General features: G+C 41.5%; 1 protein-coding gene across 2 annotated transcripts in view; it reads left to right on the forward strand.

The window, feature by feature from the left end:
• AK5 (adenylate kinase 5) overlaps positions 1-14,059 on the forward strand; it is a 160,029-nt gene that overhangs the window by 68,958 nt on the left and 77,012 nt on the right. For both annotated transcript variants that reach the window (XM_008171282.4, XM_008171283.4), the window contains one exon: positions 12,990-13,080. In XM_008171282.4, the coding sequence (XP_008169504.2) occupies positions 12,990-13,080 (91 nt within the window). The remainder of the gene's footprint in view (positions 1-12,989; positions 13,081-14,059) is intronic.

Raw genomic sequence — 14,059 nt, forward strand, 5'->3', positions numbered from 1 at the left:
AATGGGAGGGCAGATACGGTATATTGTGAACCTGATGAAGAGGATTCTCAAATCCAGGATCCTCAAATTATCAAATTTCATTTTGGGTACCAATGTCCATGACCTTCCATATGTTCCCTATTGACCAACATCCCTTCGCAATTCAGAACCACCAAGCCCTAGACAGTGCCAATGCCCAGCCTGCCTCACCGGGTGCAATAGAATTCTGTACCCAATGGCCTACTGAGGCTGTAAGTCCTATGAATCTGCCACAATGCTCCTCTAGCAGGTTACTTTGGTCTATTCAAGACCCAGGCCCTGGTGTTGAGGAGTTTCAGGTGGCTGGCCCTCCACCCTTCGGTAGCAACTTACATTCGGTCCTGTGACCTCTGTGCCTGGACCAAACCCCGCCCCCCCATGCAAAACAGCTCAGTCTCCTTCAACCCTTGCCCACTCCACCTCAGCCTTGGGCCATCGTATCAATGGATTTCATTGTGGAACTATCGCCCTCCCAAGTGTCCACTACAATTCTAGTGGTGGATGATTTCCTGATAAAGATGGCATATTTTATACCATGCTGCAGCCTCCCCACTGTTTGAAGACAACATCTTTCACCTTCATGAGTTGCCTACAAGCATAGTATGTGACTGGGGGGTCCCAGTTCGTTTCCCGCTTTTGGCAGGAATTTCTGCATCTCAGAGGCATCAAACCTTGTACCTCAACTGCTTAACATTCTAGTTCCAACAGTCAGGGAGAGAGTCCTGGAGCAGTATGTACTATCCGCATTATTGGCTAGCAATGATTACCCACACCGAATTCACCTACAACTCCACACATGCTGTGACCCAACAGACAACTTTCTTCATGAATTATGGGTTCCACCCTTAGTATCACCCTGAAATTCCCCTCAACTTGCCAGTGCCCACTGTTGCGGACCGCACTCCACACATTTACCAAGTACATGAAGAACTCAGGCACCAGTTAGAAGAGGCTAAGACAGCATACAGGCGCCACACCAACCAACACCATCAGCCGACCCCCAACCTCACAGTAAGGGATAAGGTTTGGCTGTCTGCACAAAACCTGTGATCCACCAGTCTGTCTGCAAAGCTGCACCACAAGTATTTAAGGCCATTTGCAATCATGGAACAACTTAACCCTGTAATTTTTCAATTGCAGCTGCCAGAATCCTTAAGATTCGCCCCGTGTTCCATGGCTCCCTCTTCAAACCTTTTTTTGAGAATCCCTTCCCACACCACACTACTCTGCCTCTTCCATCAATAATCAGGGCCAAGAGGAATACATGGTCCAGCAGATTCTAGACTCCTGCTGAGTCTGGGGAAGACTCCCATATCTGACTTACTAGGAGGGATACAGCCTGGAGGAGGGCTCATGGGAACCTATGAAACATGTCCACACCCTGGACCTCCTGTGTGCCTTCCACTGGGCCTACCCAGAGAAATCTGGCCCCAGGGTTCCTAGGAGGCAGCCCTGAAAGGGGGGGAAGTGCTGTTAGGGACCAGACCAACTAGACCAGCTGGTGGCCTGCTCCATGATTTGATTTGCTGCTAGGCAACCATTGAGCCAGGCTGCACTGCCTTGGAACTGACAGAGTAGCCACAGCAGCTCACTGGCTGCTGCTTTCCTATTGGGATCCAGGAAGTGGGCGAGCGGAAGCCTGCCCACTGCTAAAGGACCTCCCCCCAGCCTAAGGGGAGGATCCACGGGACCTGGAAGCCAAGTGATTCGGAGGACAACTAATGAGATAACAGGGACAGGAGTGAGGTCGAAGGGCCAAATGAAGGGAACTGGATGGGGACACTGAGCAGAGAACCCTGGACAGCACCCTCTGCTCCTCAAAGGTGTCAAGGGAGCCAGCGGATGCCGCCCAGAGGAACTCTGCCCGGATACGTGAATGGCCCCAGAGTCACAGGAGTCTCCATCGGCCAACCTCCTCTCCCTGGTTTTATAGATGGCCATTTTAGCCAGGGCCAGGAGGAGGTTGGCCAGCTGGCTGCTGCTTTAGCAGGCAGGCTTGTAAGCCTAACTCCCACAGCAGATCTGTAGCTGTTAAATACACACCACACCCACAGCTGAGCTTGCGCTACTCCTGTTTCCAGTCCTTGCCCAGCCTGCTTCCAGTCCCTGCTTCTGCCCAGTTCCTGTCCTTTTCTGGCCTTGTTTCCAAACCTCCTCCTGCTCCACCTACTGCCAGCTCTAGCTCCAGCTCCAGTGCCTGTTCCCCTATGGCTTCTCATTTCTGGCTTCAATCCTCAGCTCCATGTCTGGTTAGCCTCTGGCTTCTGTCTCTCCAGTACTGACCCTCAGTTTGTTCCTGGACTCTTCCCCTCCCTGGACCCAGCTCTAACTGGTAGGCTGAATTCATGGCCCTGTTGGTGACAATTTAATTTATAACCACCTATTAGCTTTTTGTGAGGGCCTAATTTAAATCCCTCTAATGTTACAGGGAGGCTTGTGGCTTTTTAATTTGACTGTTTAGTTTAAAAACTAAATTCTGTACATGACAGAGAATCAAAAAAGTATAAAGATGAATGAAGCTGGTACAAGACTGGAAGTGGTGAAAAGCCTTCATTCAGCCCCTTTGTCGCTGCTGGGCTGACTGACAGGAATCAAAGAAAAATGACAAGTCAGATAAGCCTAGCAAGTAACCCATGCCCACACGGCAGAGCAAAGCAAAAAACAAAAACAAAAACAAAAGAAAACAACACAAGGTCACTGCCAATCTGACCCGGGGGGAAATTCCTTCTGGACCCCACATATGGTGATCAGTATGACCCTGAGCATGAGCCAGCCAGCCAAGCACCTGAGTGAGAGAATTCTCAGTACTGCCTCAGAGCACCAGCCCCCCCCCCCCCATCCAGTATCCCTTTGTCACAGATTTACAGGCCACGCGCTATGCCCCAGCCTTTAAACACTCCCCTGGGAGTAATCCCTTTAGCATGCCATATGCACAACAGGTCACATTTTTCCACAAGGGTGAGCTATGTAGCCTTAACACCTATGAGACAGAGGCCTTCAGACTCCAACGTATCTGTCTCTTATTGTGAGCTCTGAACAGAGTGTCCAGCTGAGATAGATGCCTATTCAGAGACTTTTCACACCTTCAGGGATCAATGCAGGTCAGTCAGTATTTGCAGCTACAGCATGTATCCTTTTCAAAACAGAGTAGGTTTTAATAGTCAACTGGAATACAGCGTTGGGAAGTCCTTAGATTAGCAAAGGTTAAGACAGTTCATGCAGGCCAAATGTGGCAACTGACATGAATATTGTTCACAAAAAATTACAGAAAATTTCCACTTTCATCACATCCATCTCCAGCTGTGGCAATTTCTGATGCTTCAGAGAAAGGAGACTACCCTCCCCCCCACCCACCGCAACAAAAAATAAAAAACAAAAACAAAACAGAATGCTTGGGAGCTGGGCAAAGGAAATCCTTTCCTGTCCCCTGCAATTGATTGTCTGAAGCCCTGAAGCATTAGATTTTTAGGAACATAAAACATGAATACAAAGGAACTGCCAAGTGGAGCCCTGCTCCCACCCACAATCATCCCTATCATAAAATCCCACTAATATTTGTGAAGCTGTCTCTTAAAACTAATTGAGTGATCAGTTTATGTTCCATTTTATAATCCTATTTATTGGCCAAGAAGATTCTGCACCTTTAAATTAAGCAATTTGTTTCTTTATATTTATTATCTTGGAGCATTAAATGCCAAATAGCTTCAAAACTGACAAATGCCAGGATATAAGGGGACTGTAATGCAGTGTGACTTTAAAATCTGGATGTTTATTAGGCTTTTAAATTGTGGAGGGGACAAAGGAATAATAACAGAGTCCACACAGCTGCCGTTTTTTGGACTTGGGGGGAGGGTGGGGTAAGCAAAACTGTTCCCTTCCTTAGTAAAAACAACCTGCCTTATGGTGGTTTTTCCACTTTGTAAATGACTGTAGTGTAGGTCACTTTCAGATTATTACTAATGAAGCATTTACCTGTATTTCCACTACATATGCTTTTCAGTGTACCTTGCTTTGCCTGTACCACAACATGGAAATGGAGGGCTGTTGAGATGTAAAGGTTCTAGAATTTGGTACCTTATCTTTACAAGTCACCCATATGTCCCCTCAGATTTTGTAATAACGACTTGATTTTTAAAAAACATTTTTCTTTCCCTAGAACAACAACATCTGTATAATGCAGCTCCCCCAAAATTAAGGTGGTATAAGAAAGCTCAATTTTTACTTCCTCTTCCACATTAGAATCAGCAAAAGTTAGTATTCTCTGTACAAAACCCCCTATTCTGTAAATATATGCAGATACCTGGATTCTGATACTCAAGACAGACTTAGTACTACAGAGTCTGTTGACTGAAGGAAATACCTATGGGGGATTTGTTATTTTACTAGAATACGGAAACCACTCTGATGTGATTTTGAACAGTGGATCTTTTAATTAGAGAATATAATTATCGTTATTTTCCAACAGGTTCCTTTTGCTTGTATTTCTGTACAACATTCATATATACTAGTCACGTTGTTTCTCCATATGCCATACATTTGTTTCAGGAACTGACAGAAAGAACACCTATCTATGCATTATAGCTGTTGTTACAGATTTTGCCTTACTTACCAGATGAACAACTAGAGCATTCATCATCCAGTCCCTGTAATCTGATTAGACTTTCAGATGGATGGGAAGATTGCCATATATCAATGAACTGGGCCATAGCTTTTTCTCTTCATTCTCATCAGTCATGTTCCAGAATAGATGATATCATGATTTCAGCAATTACAAATACCTATTCAACTACATCTCTTTCTTGATGTTTTATTTATTTATTTTCATTTGTGTATATTTGGTAGGCTCTCTGGGCAGCATTAAGTATCCTTTGTCACACAAGCTTGTTATGCCTTGCACTGACCTGAAGTCTGCTGTACTCAGACTCCTTTGTATTCTTCTTTTGTACACTACTTCTGAAAAAAAAATATTATCTCCCGGTTTCATGGCTGTCATCATAGATAAACTACCTGCATTGAGACAGACCATCAGTGTCACTTCGTAAATCAGCCTATAGGGAGCAGTGAGAGTGGATGACTTTGCCTTCAAACAAAAGCATAGACAACCATGCAATTTCCTTGATATATTTGTTTTCTACTAGCTAAAGAGGAAAGAATCTTGGATCTCTACACTGTATTCTCTTTCTCTTCCTATTTTAAGTCAGGATGCTACCAAACTTGCATTTATTATTACAGGCCACCTAACCCCACTTATTTAGAAGTCAATTTCTTTGAAGTGGCATATAACTTTATGAAAACATTTCTTTGGAATAGGATTATCTGAGAACATATTTAAAAACCCTCACCGAGTGTCTGGTGACTAGCAGCACAAATGCTTTCCCTAGAAAAATTACTTATGACATGCAGACAGAAGCTCAAAATATCATTCACCAATTGATCAAAAATCTGATATGCTCACTTTTGATATATAATCCCGGACCACAATCAAATCAGCGAACAGAATACACAGTATATGGCATAAATTTTCCAGCAGATACATTATAATGCCAGTTACTATTTATCCAGTACTACCAAAAAGAAAATAGTAAAGACGATGTCTATTACTAGCCTGTTTCTCTCCTAACTATTGATGTCAACAGCAAAGTCCAAATATCTGCAAACCAAATTGAAAAAAAGCTCTGAGGAGTTTAAAGACCTGCTCTTGTGTAATGCCAACAGATCCCGGTCGTTATCCGGGATCAAACCAGGGACTTCTGGAGCTTAACACACGAGCCTCTCTCTACTGCATGAGCTAAAAGACACTCTGTTAGCCAAGGGTGTAGCAGGCTCATCAATCACTAGCTGCCTAGCTGCCACTAGAGGGGGACAGAGTGCCACACCAAGCAGCCATGGGTTACACTTGCTCCTACCAAAGTCAATGGCATGAGTCCCTCTAAGTCCATTGGGAGCAGAAATGGGCAGTAACAGCTAGATTATGCCACTACAAAGGTTGGCAGCATCAGCCCTTAAATGAAGACATTTCCTTGGCTAGTATTTCTGTGTTGAACTTTGTACAACATTATATTATATATAACTTTGTTTGAAGAGGAGGCGGCGGCAGTGGAAATATGACATCACTGAATTCATTAACTAAACAGAGGAATCACAGAATAGGTACTATAAAAGCTCCAAAACTTTCTTCAGTGACAGAGGGAGAAGCCATGCAAATGGAGCACTGTTCAGCACCTAAGCAGCCACTGCTTGCATCACAGGTCCAGATTATTTCCTCACACCCCCCGACCTGCATTTTATTTTCAAAAGAACTTTTCCAGATAATATTGGTTTTTCCCATGTGCAGCATTAAGGATACAGTTTAAACACATTGGTTTAACTAATCCATTTGGTGCTGGATTTAAAAAAAATCAACACAAAAGACAATTCTGAGTCTCAGACAGTTTTGTCTTTATGTGTCTCCTTAAGGGAGAGAATTAAGATTGATAGTCAACTCTGACATTTTTCTCCTTCTTTACCTTCTAAGGCCCCATATAATCCTTCCAGTCCTCCCTATAATGAAGTCCATCTCTCACTCCGCTCACCTTTTGCTTATAGGACCCTATATCTCTTAGTCTAGGTTTCTGCTTTCTGGTGAAACACTCAGAAGAATGCATATGTGATACAGTGTCTCGGCTCAATGTGGCCAGGGTAGGGATACCCTCTGAATTGCCTAGTTTTTCTGGTTAGCATCCCAAACAACATGTTATGTATTTAAAAGTGATTAAATTATGTGTACGGAAACTTGTTTTCCAGAATGAGACACAAAAACATTGAAGCTGAAGGACACATTGCTATTTCATCTTCTATGCTCTTTGTAGCTTTCTTCACTTTTGAAATTAGTACTTTTCTTTCTCCCTCTAATGTTGTCAAAGGAAAACCTGATCAGAAGGAGAATTTTTAATATGTTAACTTTTTGGCTATGTCAGTAATTGAAAATGTCTACATAATCAGAATATATTCCACCACTTGCTACCATGCTTCCTGTTTCCTACTCTGCAAATCTTCCATGTGGTATTAATTATATGGCAGTTTTTCCTCAATTGAAAGATGATGAGGAAATTAGCCCAAGAGTAGGATGTCCTGCTTTTGAAAGCTTGTTACGATTGTTGGACCACACTAGTAGAAGATATGCAAGAACTGAAAACCACAACCAAAACACCCACAAAAGCCAACAATGTATTTTAGAGAGACAAGGTGGATGAGGTAATATCTTTTATTGGACCAACATCTGCTAGTGGAAGAGACAAGCTTTCGAGCTACACAGAGTTCAAATCAAGACCCCAAAGAAAATACTTATGAATTTACAAATGATAAGCATCATTACTGAATTATAATAATTGTGATGTCTTAAACTATTCTGCTCAGAAGATGCATATTTTTGCTTAAAGTACAAATCTGAAATGTATTTTTAATAATGGCATTGTGGGGTCTTATAGTTCTTTTCTCTGAGTGGCTTCCGGATCAAATGTGCTCAGTTTACAAGTAAAAATACGTTTTTCCTCACTGCCATCCCTGAAAACTAAAACTTAGGCCTAGTCTACAATTAAAATTAGGTATACATCACTACACCCCTGAGCACCATAGCTATGTCAACTTAACACCCAGTGTAGAGGCAGCTAGGTCGACGGAACAGTGCTTCCACCACCTGGGGAAGTGGATTACCTACAGCAACTGGGAAAAAAACCTTCTGTCACTGTAGGAAACAACTATGTTATAGTGCTACAGCGCCATAGTTGTGCTGGGCCTGTAGGATAGACAAGCGCTTGGGAGCATCAAGCTAGCTACTTTCCTTTTCATGCATCATCATGTGTGATAAGGGTTGCATAAATCAGATTTTGTCCTCAGCCACATCTGTGCAACCTAATTCAATGGGAATTGCACAGGTGTGGCTGATTAAAATTTAGCATGCAGTTCTGTTGACAACAAACAAAAAGGAACAGCATCCATCTCTTTCTCTCAATTGTATTTTTTTCCTCATGGATAAAAAGAGCAAAAAGCAATTAAGAAGTATTTAGTCACATAGTCTTTGACCCTGCAGTAAGTTCCAATTGGGCACACCGATGCACCCTTATGGAGCCCCAGCAAAGTGAATGGAGCACTGTGCAGGCATACAGGTGCCCTCACACATTGCTTATTGCAGGGTCAGGGCCAAAATTAAGCAGGTGTGATTCTGAACGTAGATCTCTTGAGTAAAAAGGTGCTATTTTTATACAGTAATTATTCAAAGTAGAACTTCACTTTAGTGCTCCGCCTTTGGACAAATTTATTGTCTATGGAATAAATATATTTTAAATAAAAGTATATGCTTTGACTATGGATATTTTGCATCCACCAAAGGAGGTTGGGAGAGAATTTAGCAGCACATACAAGCAATCAACCCTTTTAGAGATCCTGTTTGGGCTCTGAAATTCTCTTTCATAAGGTGAGAACTGGATTGCGCACATAGTAGAGACTTTTGTTCTTACTGTGATTAGCAATTCTATTTTCAATAGGTAGAAACATCCAACAGATTTAGAGATCAAATGTCAAAAATATTTAATCATAAGGGTTTTGCTATTGTTTAAAACTGAATAGGGTCAGTTGAGCACCCTTATGTTCTATTCAAGTATCTGGTAGTTATCAAAGAATTGCAATTTAAAAATGTGTAATAATTCACTGAAGTACAAAACTACATCTCTGTTTCTTTCAAAAATATTTTCCCCATTGAAATTACCTTCCTTCCCACAGCTCAGGGCATTACAAGTCCCATAACATAAGGGAGAAACTGAATTAAGTGCAAGTGTTCAAATAATTGATTTTCTTTGGTTTGCAATAAGAGGATTTCACTGTACAACTTAGATTTTCAGAGTGCAAAGACACATCTGGTGTCCCCGGAATGAGAGAATACAGCTATGTTTTGAGTTCTGGGAAACCTTTAGAATGTTTCAAAAAGATCTTGCAATTTTCCACGGCAAACTGGGTTACTCAAGGGATTGCTAATACTGGGATACAGAGCCTTTCATCAGTTCAAACGTGACACGGCTCAGGTTGATAGCAATTAGACTATCTGACAGCACTTCACTGATTTATGTGCCATAAGTATTTATTTTTGATTTATAAAATGTGCCCCCTACAATGTCTCAAGTAGTATGTACAAAGTCTAACAAAATATACTGTTTTTGGCTACGAAACAACATAAAAAGGACATCCCTCCAAGATATAAAAGTCCACCATTCTGCCTTAGAAAAAGGCCTGAGTGAAGGGATTCATTTTAAAGATCACTCGACCACTAGATTATTAAATTCCAAAGTCAAGGACTCTCCATGGACACTGCACTGCACTGCCACCACTATACAGACTGTTAAATTTAAGGCTGAAGACCACACTTGCCTCAGTTGTTGTCATGGTATACAGGGAAAGAGGCAATCTCTGAGATAGTCAGGATCCAAATACATAGCTCTCTAAATCCAAATCAATTTGAATTGCACCCAAAGGTCAATAGGAAACTAGTGCAACTCCTGAAGAACTGAGGTGATATGTTCCCTGTGAATGATTCTGTCTAAAAAGATGGACAGGCATAATATGCCCCAGAGGTAGCTTCTGAGCAGTGTTCAGCATCAGTCCCATGTAAAGTGCACTGCAGTAACCAATCCAGAAGTCAAAGGCATGGGAAAGTTGGGTAGGATCCACTTGTGAAAGAAAGAATCATGAAGGTAGTATTGTCTAGTGGCCTGAGAATGGAGCTAGGAGCCAAGAACTCAAGTTTTAATTCCGGCTTTGCCACTGGCTCACTGTGCAGTCTTGAACAAATCATTTAACTTCAATGTGCCTTAGGTTTCCTATCTATAAAAAGGGGATAATAATGAATTTGTTTACTTTCACAGCGATGTTGTGAAGCTTAGGCTATGTCTACACTTGGAGTGTGATTTCCTGGCTTGAGTAGACATACTTCTGCTAGCTCTCATCGAGCTAGTGTGTCACAAATAGCGTAGCTGCGATAGCCTGGTCAGAGATGAATGGCAGCATAGGCCAGCCACCCTGAGTACAAAACTACTTGGGACAGCTAGCCTGCCGCACTGCTTACCCCTATCCATGCCACCTCAGCTACACTTCTATTTTAAACACGCTAGCTCAAAGGGAGCTGGTGTGAGTACATCTGTTTGAGCTAGGAATTGCACCCTCAGCTCCAAGTGTAGATGCAGCCTTAGTTCGTGTTTGTAAAGCCCTATGTAAAAATAATGCCTTATGTAAGTGATTAAAAATTATTAAAGGATCACAAACACCTCATCAGCCACATTCGCCAAGCCCATCTTGAATTCCAGGAGCAGCTGGGCTTAAGAGTATCTCCACACAGGGAATATTTTAGACAAACCTTCACATCCAACCTTCCAGCACTAGGGCCTTGTCTCAGCTAGGCTGTAAAAGATCATAGGTATAGATCATGTTAGCTTGCTTAATCTAACTAACACCTTCTAAAAGTCTAGTGTAGACAAGGAAGGAGTATTCTTTAACTCATGCTAAACTGGTGAAGTTAAAACCTAAGGAGGGAGGGGGGATGCCTAAGGCTTTGACTTGACCAGCTTAGCATGAGGAAGTGCAACTTCCTTGTCTTGACTAGAGTGTTAGTCAAATCTTTAAATCCTAGTCAAGACAGGATTAGAAGAAGGGTGGTCATGGTTCTGTGAGGCCTTAGAGGGAGAAACTAAAAGGAATAGGGCCGTGAAATCCTAGGCATGCTGAAGACACCCAGGTGGCTATGTAGGATTTGATTTATTGGCACTGGTTCTTCAAGTTTTTAGATGCCTTCCTCCAGCATGCCCTGTTCCTCTCTGATCCCAGAATCTCATTTGTTAGATTTATTCTTTCTCCAGAATTTCCTATTCTTTCCCCATTTTCAGGACTATTTCTCTGGGTTTCCAAGGCACAAATTCTATCTCTGTCTGTTGATACCTATTATGATGAATGGCCATCAGAGATTCTTCCTTTGGATTCTTTTTTGCCTCTAAATCCAGTAACAGGTACTGAAAGGAAATTCCACAAACAACAAATACAAAACAGTTTGTATAGTGCGAGTCCTATACAAGTTGTCATGAAGGACCATGAGGGCTAATAAACAGGGTGGCACTGGTTTTCTAAAATTAGAGGCTAGCTAAGGGCTTTAACAGCTTTTTGCATAAATCCTTGGGTGTCACACTGTATTCTTAACCAATGTACATGATAAGTATTGGAAGAACAACTAAACTTCCACCGATGCCAGCTTTCTGCAGCCCAGCCCCAACCAGCAATTAGACTAGGCTATAAAAGGGTTCGCACCTTTGCAGCCGCAGCCAGGCTTCTCTCACACCGAGTGTAATAAATTACGGTACTAGCACAAGGTATAGAAATAAGAAGATTAATTCTTTTTAACAAGATGGCCTATTGCTGTTTGCATCACTAATACGAAATCATTTGTTTCATAATCTCTCTAAGAGATCTCAGGCTCCTGGATCCCCAAACAAAACAAGACAAGCAGACATTGACTGTAGAGCTGGAGCATGCTGTTCAGCAGAGTTTCAGACTTGAGAGGACAAGCCCATCAAAGCTCATGAACTCACATTCATCAGTGGACGGCTATTTGCCCCTTTAGGCTCGTTTTGCATCACAAGGCACATTAGTCTGGACATTAAAAATGACCCCATAATGTGGAAAATTGTGCCAAGAAGCCAGTTTATGATTAAAATTGCTCCAAGCCTCATAGACAAGAAAGGAGCTCAAGATGTATATAAACACTCAGAACAGATCAGTTCATAATCTGGAACCTGGTTTTTATTTTGGTCGTGTATAAGTACAGCTGAAAGCTTGTTTGGTTTAATAGAAACTTAGAATGATTTGCGGTGGATCGGGAGTGGGGGATGGATTTAACCCTAAGTCTACGCTGAGTGTTTCGTTTTCTCTTGGAAACATACCTGGCTTCAGCTGAGGAGAAAAGTCAGCTTAATGTACCCAAATGTACATTTTTCCCTTTATTTCCGTGTTCAATTAACATGAAGAACACTGAAGGTAATCAGCTGGCAACATATTCAAATCAATAAAAGAAAAACATGAATCATCTTCAAGCAGGCATTCATAATTTATTAAGTAGGAACAATAAATAAAAAAATGATCTAGTTGAATGGTGCAGTGATAAATATCAGAAACAGGGGAAAACAGTGTAAAATGATGGATTGGGACAGAGAGCTCATGAAACAGATGAGAGACTAGGATGTAGGAAAACAGAGTCAAACTTTGGACAAAGGATTTTATAAGTGAGAGAAGGAAAAAAGTCAAACTCAAGAAGCTATTGTACAATTTTAAAGGGACTTCTACCTCCATGCGATTTTGTAAACTTATGTTAATCAAGATAGTACAGATATCAGATAGCAATACACAAAGGAAACTTTTTCTTCCTCCGCTTAGTACAGGTAAGTTTTCAAAAGTATTTCATTTTTCCAGTAACTCACTGAAGTTCTGAAAGAACGGCACACATATTAAAAAGATTAGTTTAAGCCACAGTTCAGAAGTAGCTCGACAATTTTGACTTACAAATTAAATTAATTTTGTTACAGTGTCCCCCTAAAAATCAGGTGATAAGAACTATTCATGTGATCTGTAGTTTCACAGTCTCCACATAGATACTTTGGATGGCAGAAAAAATGTCAAATAGAGTGCTATGTATTACTAATATTGTTTTCTGAGGTTCTACCTTGGAAATGTCAGTCTTTTAAAACAACTCAACTGCTTTTTGACTGCAGTCTGTGAAAAATGGACAAGTTGGCAATGGAATGAATCATAGCTAAGGGCTTGATTCAAAGCCCATGGAAGGAAATTGAAAGATTCCCATTGACTTTAATGGTTTAGGATTGGACTGCATATTATATAATAGCATTCATCTAAATGATTCATCCTGTCCAGAAGTGTCTGACTGCCTTCTCCCTTTCCAACAGTTTGATGCGGACAGGGACGAAGAGGAAGTTTTCTATGACATAAGCATGGCAGTCGACAATAAGCTATTTCCTCCCAAAGAGGCAGTGGCAGGTGAGTTACTGTGCAAGCATAAGAAACTGTTCACTTTCAACATCAAATGTAGCAGTGATGTCTGTTTTTCATACCCATCAAATATTGACGAAAACACTGAAACAAACCCTTGACTTCTTCCCCACCCCCTCGAAATTGCTAATGCTCTCAGCGAGAGAAGATGGCTGAGGTGATATCTTTTATTGGACCAACTTCTGTTGGTGAAAGAGACAAGCTTTCAAGCCACACAGAGCTCTTCTTCAGGTCTGGGAAGGAAATTGTATGTTTCACCATTTGAATGGGCAAATATTTGGAGAATTGACATAATAGGAATCAGCATGGCTTGGATATGAGATCTCAGTGGGGGACCACAGAAAGGCACAAATTGGGTGTGTCATCCACAGAACAGGTTGCATTCAGTGGCTCTACAGATTGCATAGACCCACATAGCCAAAAACCCATTGCAAGAGGAGCAGCAGGCAGCATCTGCTACTCCTCCAATACCACATTAGCTGTCAATGAACTCCGCGACACATGTTGGAGGATTTTTCCCCCTCAGCCCTTCTGTGTTAGAGTGAATTTTCATGTGAACAGGAACCTTGTACCTGCCTTTGTCCTTCTTCAAGATAGGGTTCAAAAGTGAGGTAATCCAGTCTCCAGGCTAAGAGCTATCACTTCAGTAATTAGCCTTTTCTCATATCAAACTTGGGCATCAGACCAAAGAGGATATAGTCTTTTTCAGAAAGCCTGTGAGGATTAATAAAATAGCAGGCAATTAAAGGCTCTTTGCTTGTTTCAATAATGTTTGTAAAAGTATTTAGCCCCAGTTCATTTTGTCTTTAAACTGTTAGCATAATTGCAGATGTAATTTGGTTCATAGTGGCTAACAAACACAGACATTATTTTCTGAACACATTCATGGCTTCACATCATCATATTTGATATGCCAAACCTTGAACTACTCTGACAAGATCCATGTGCAATCACCTATACGACAAAT

Source organism: Chrysemys picta, chromosome 8, assembly GCF_011386835.1.
Source record: "Chrysemys picta bellii isolate R12L10 chromosome 8, ASM1138683v2, whole genome shotgun sequence".
NCBI classification, from domain to species: Eukaryota; Metazoa; Chordata; order Testudines; family Emydidae; genus Chrysemys; species Chrysemys picta.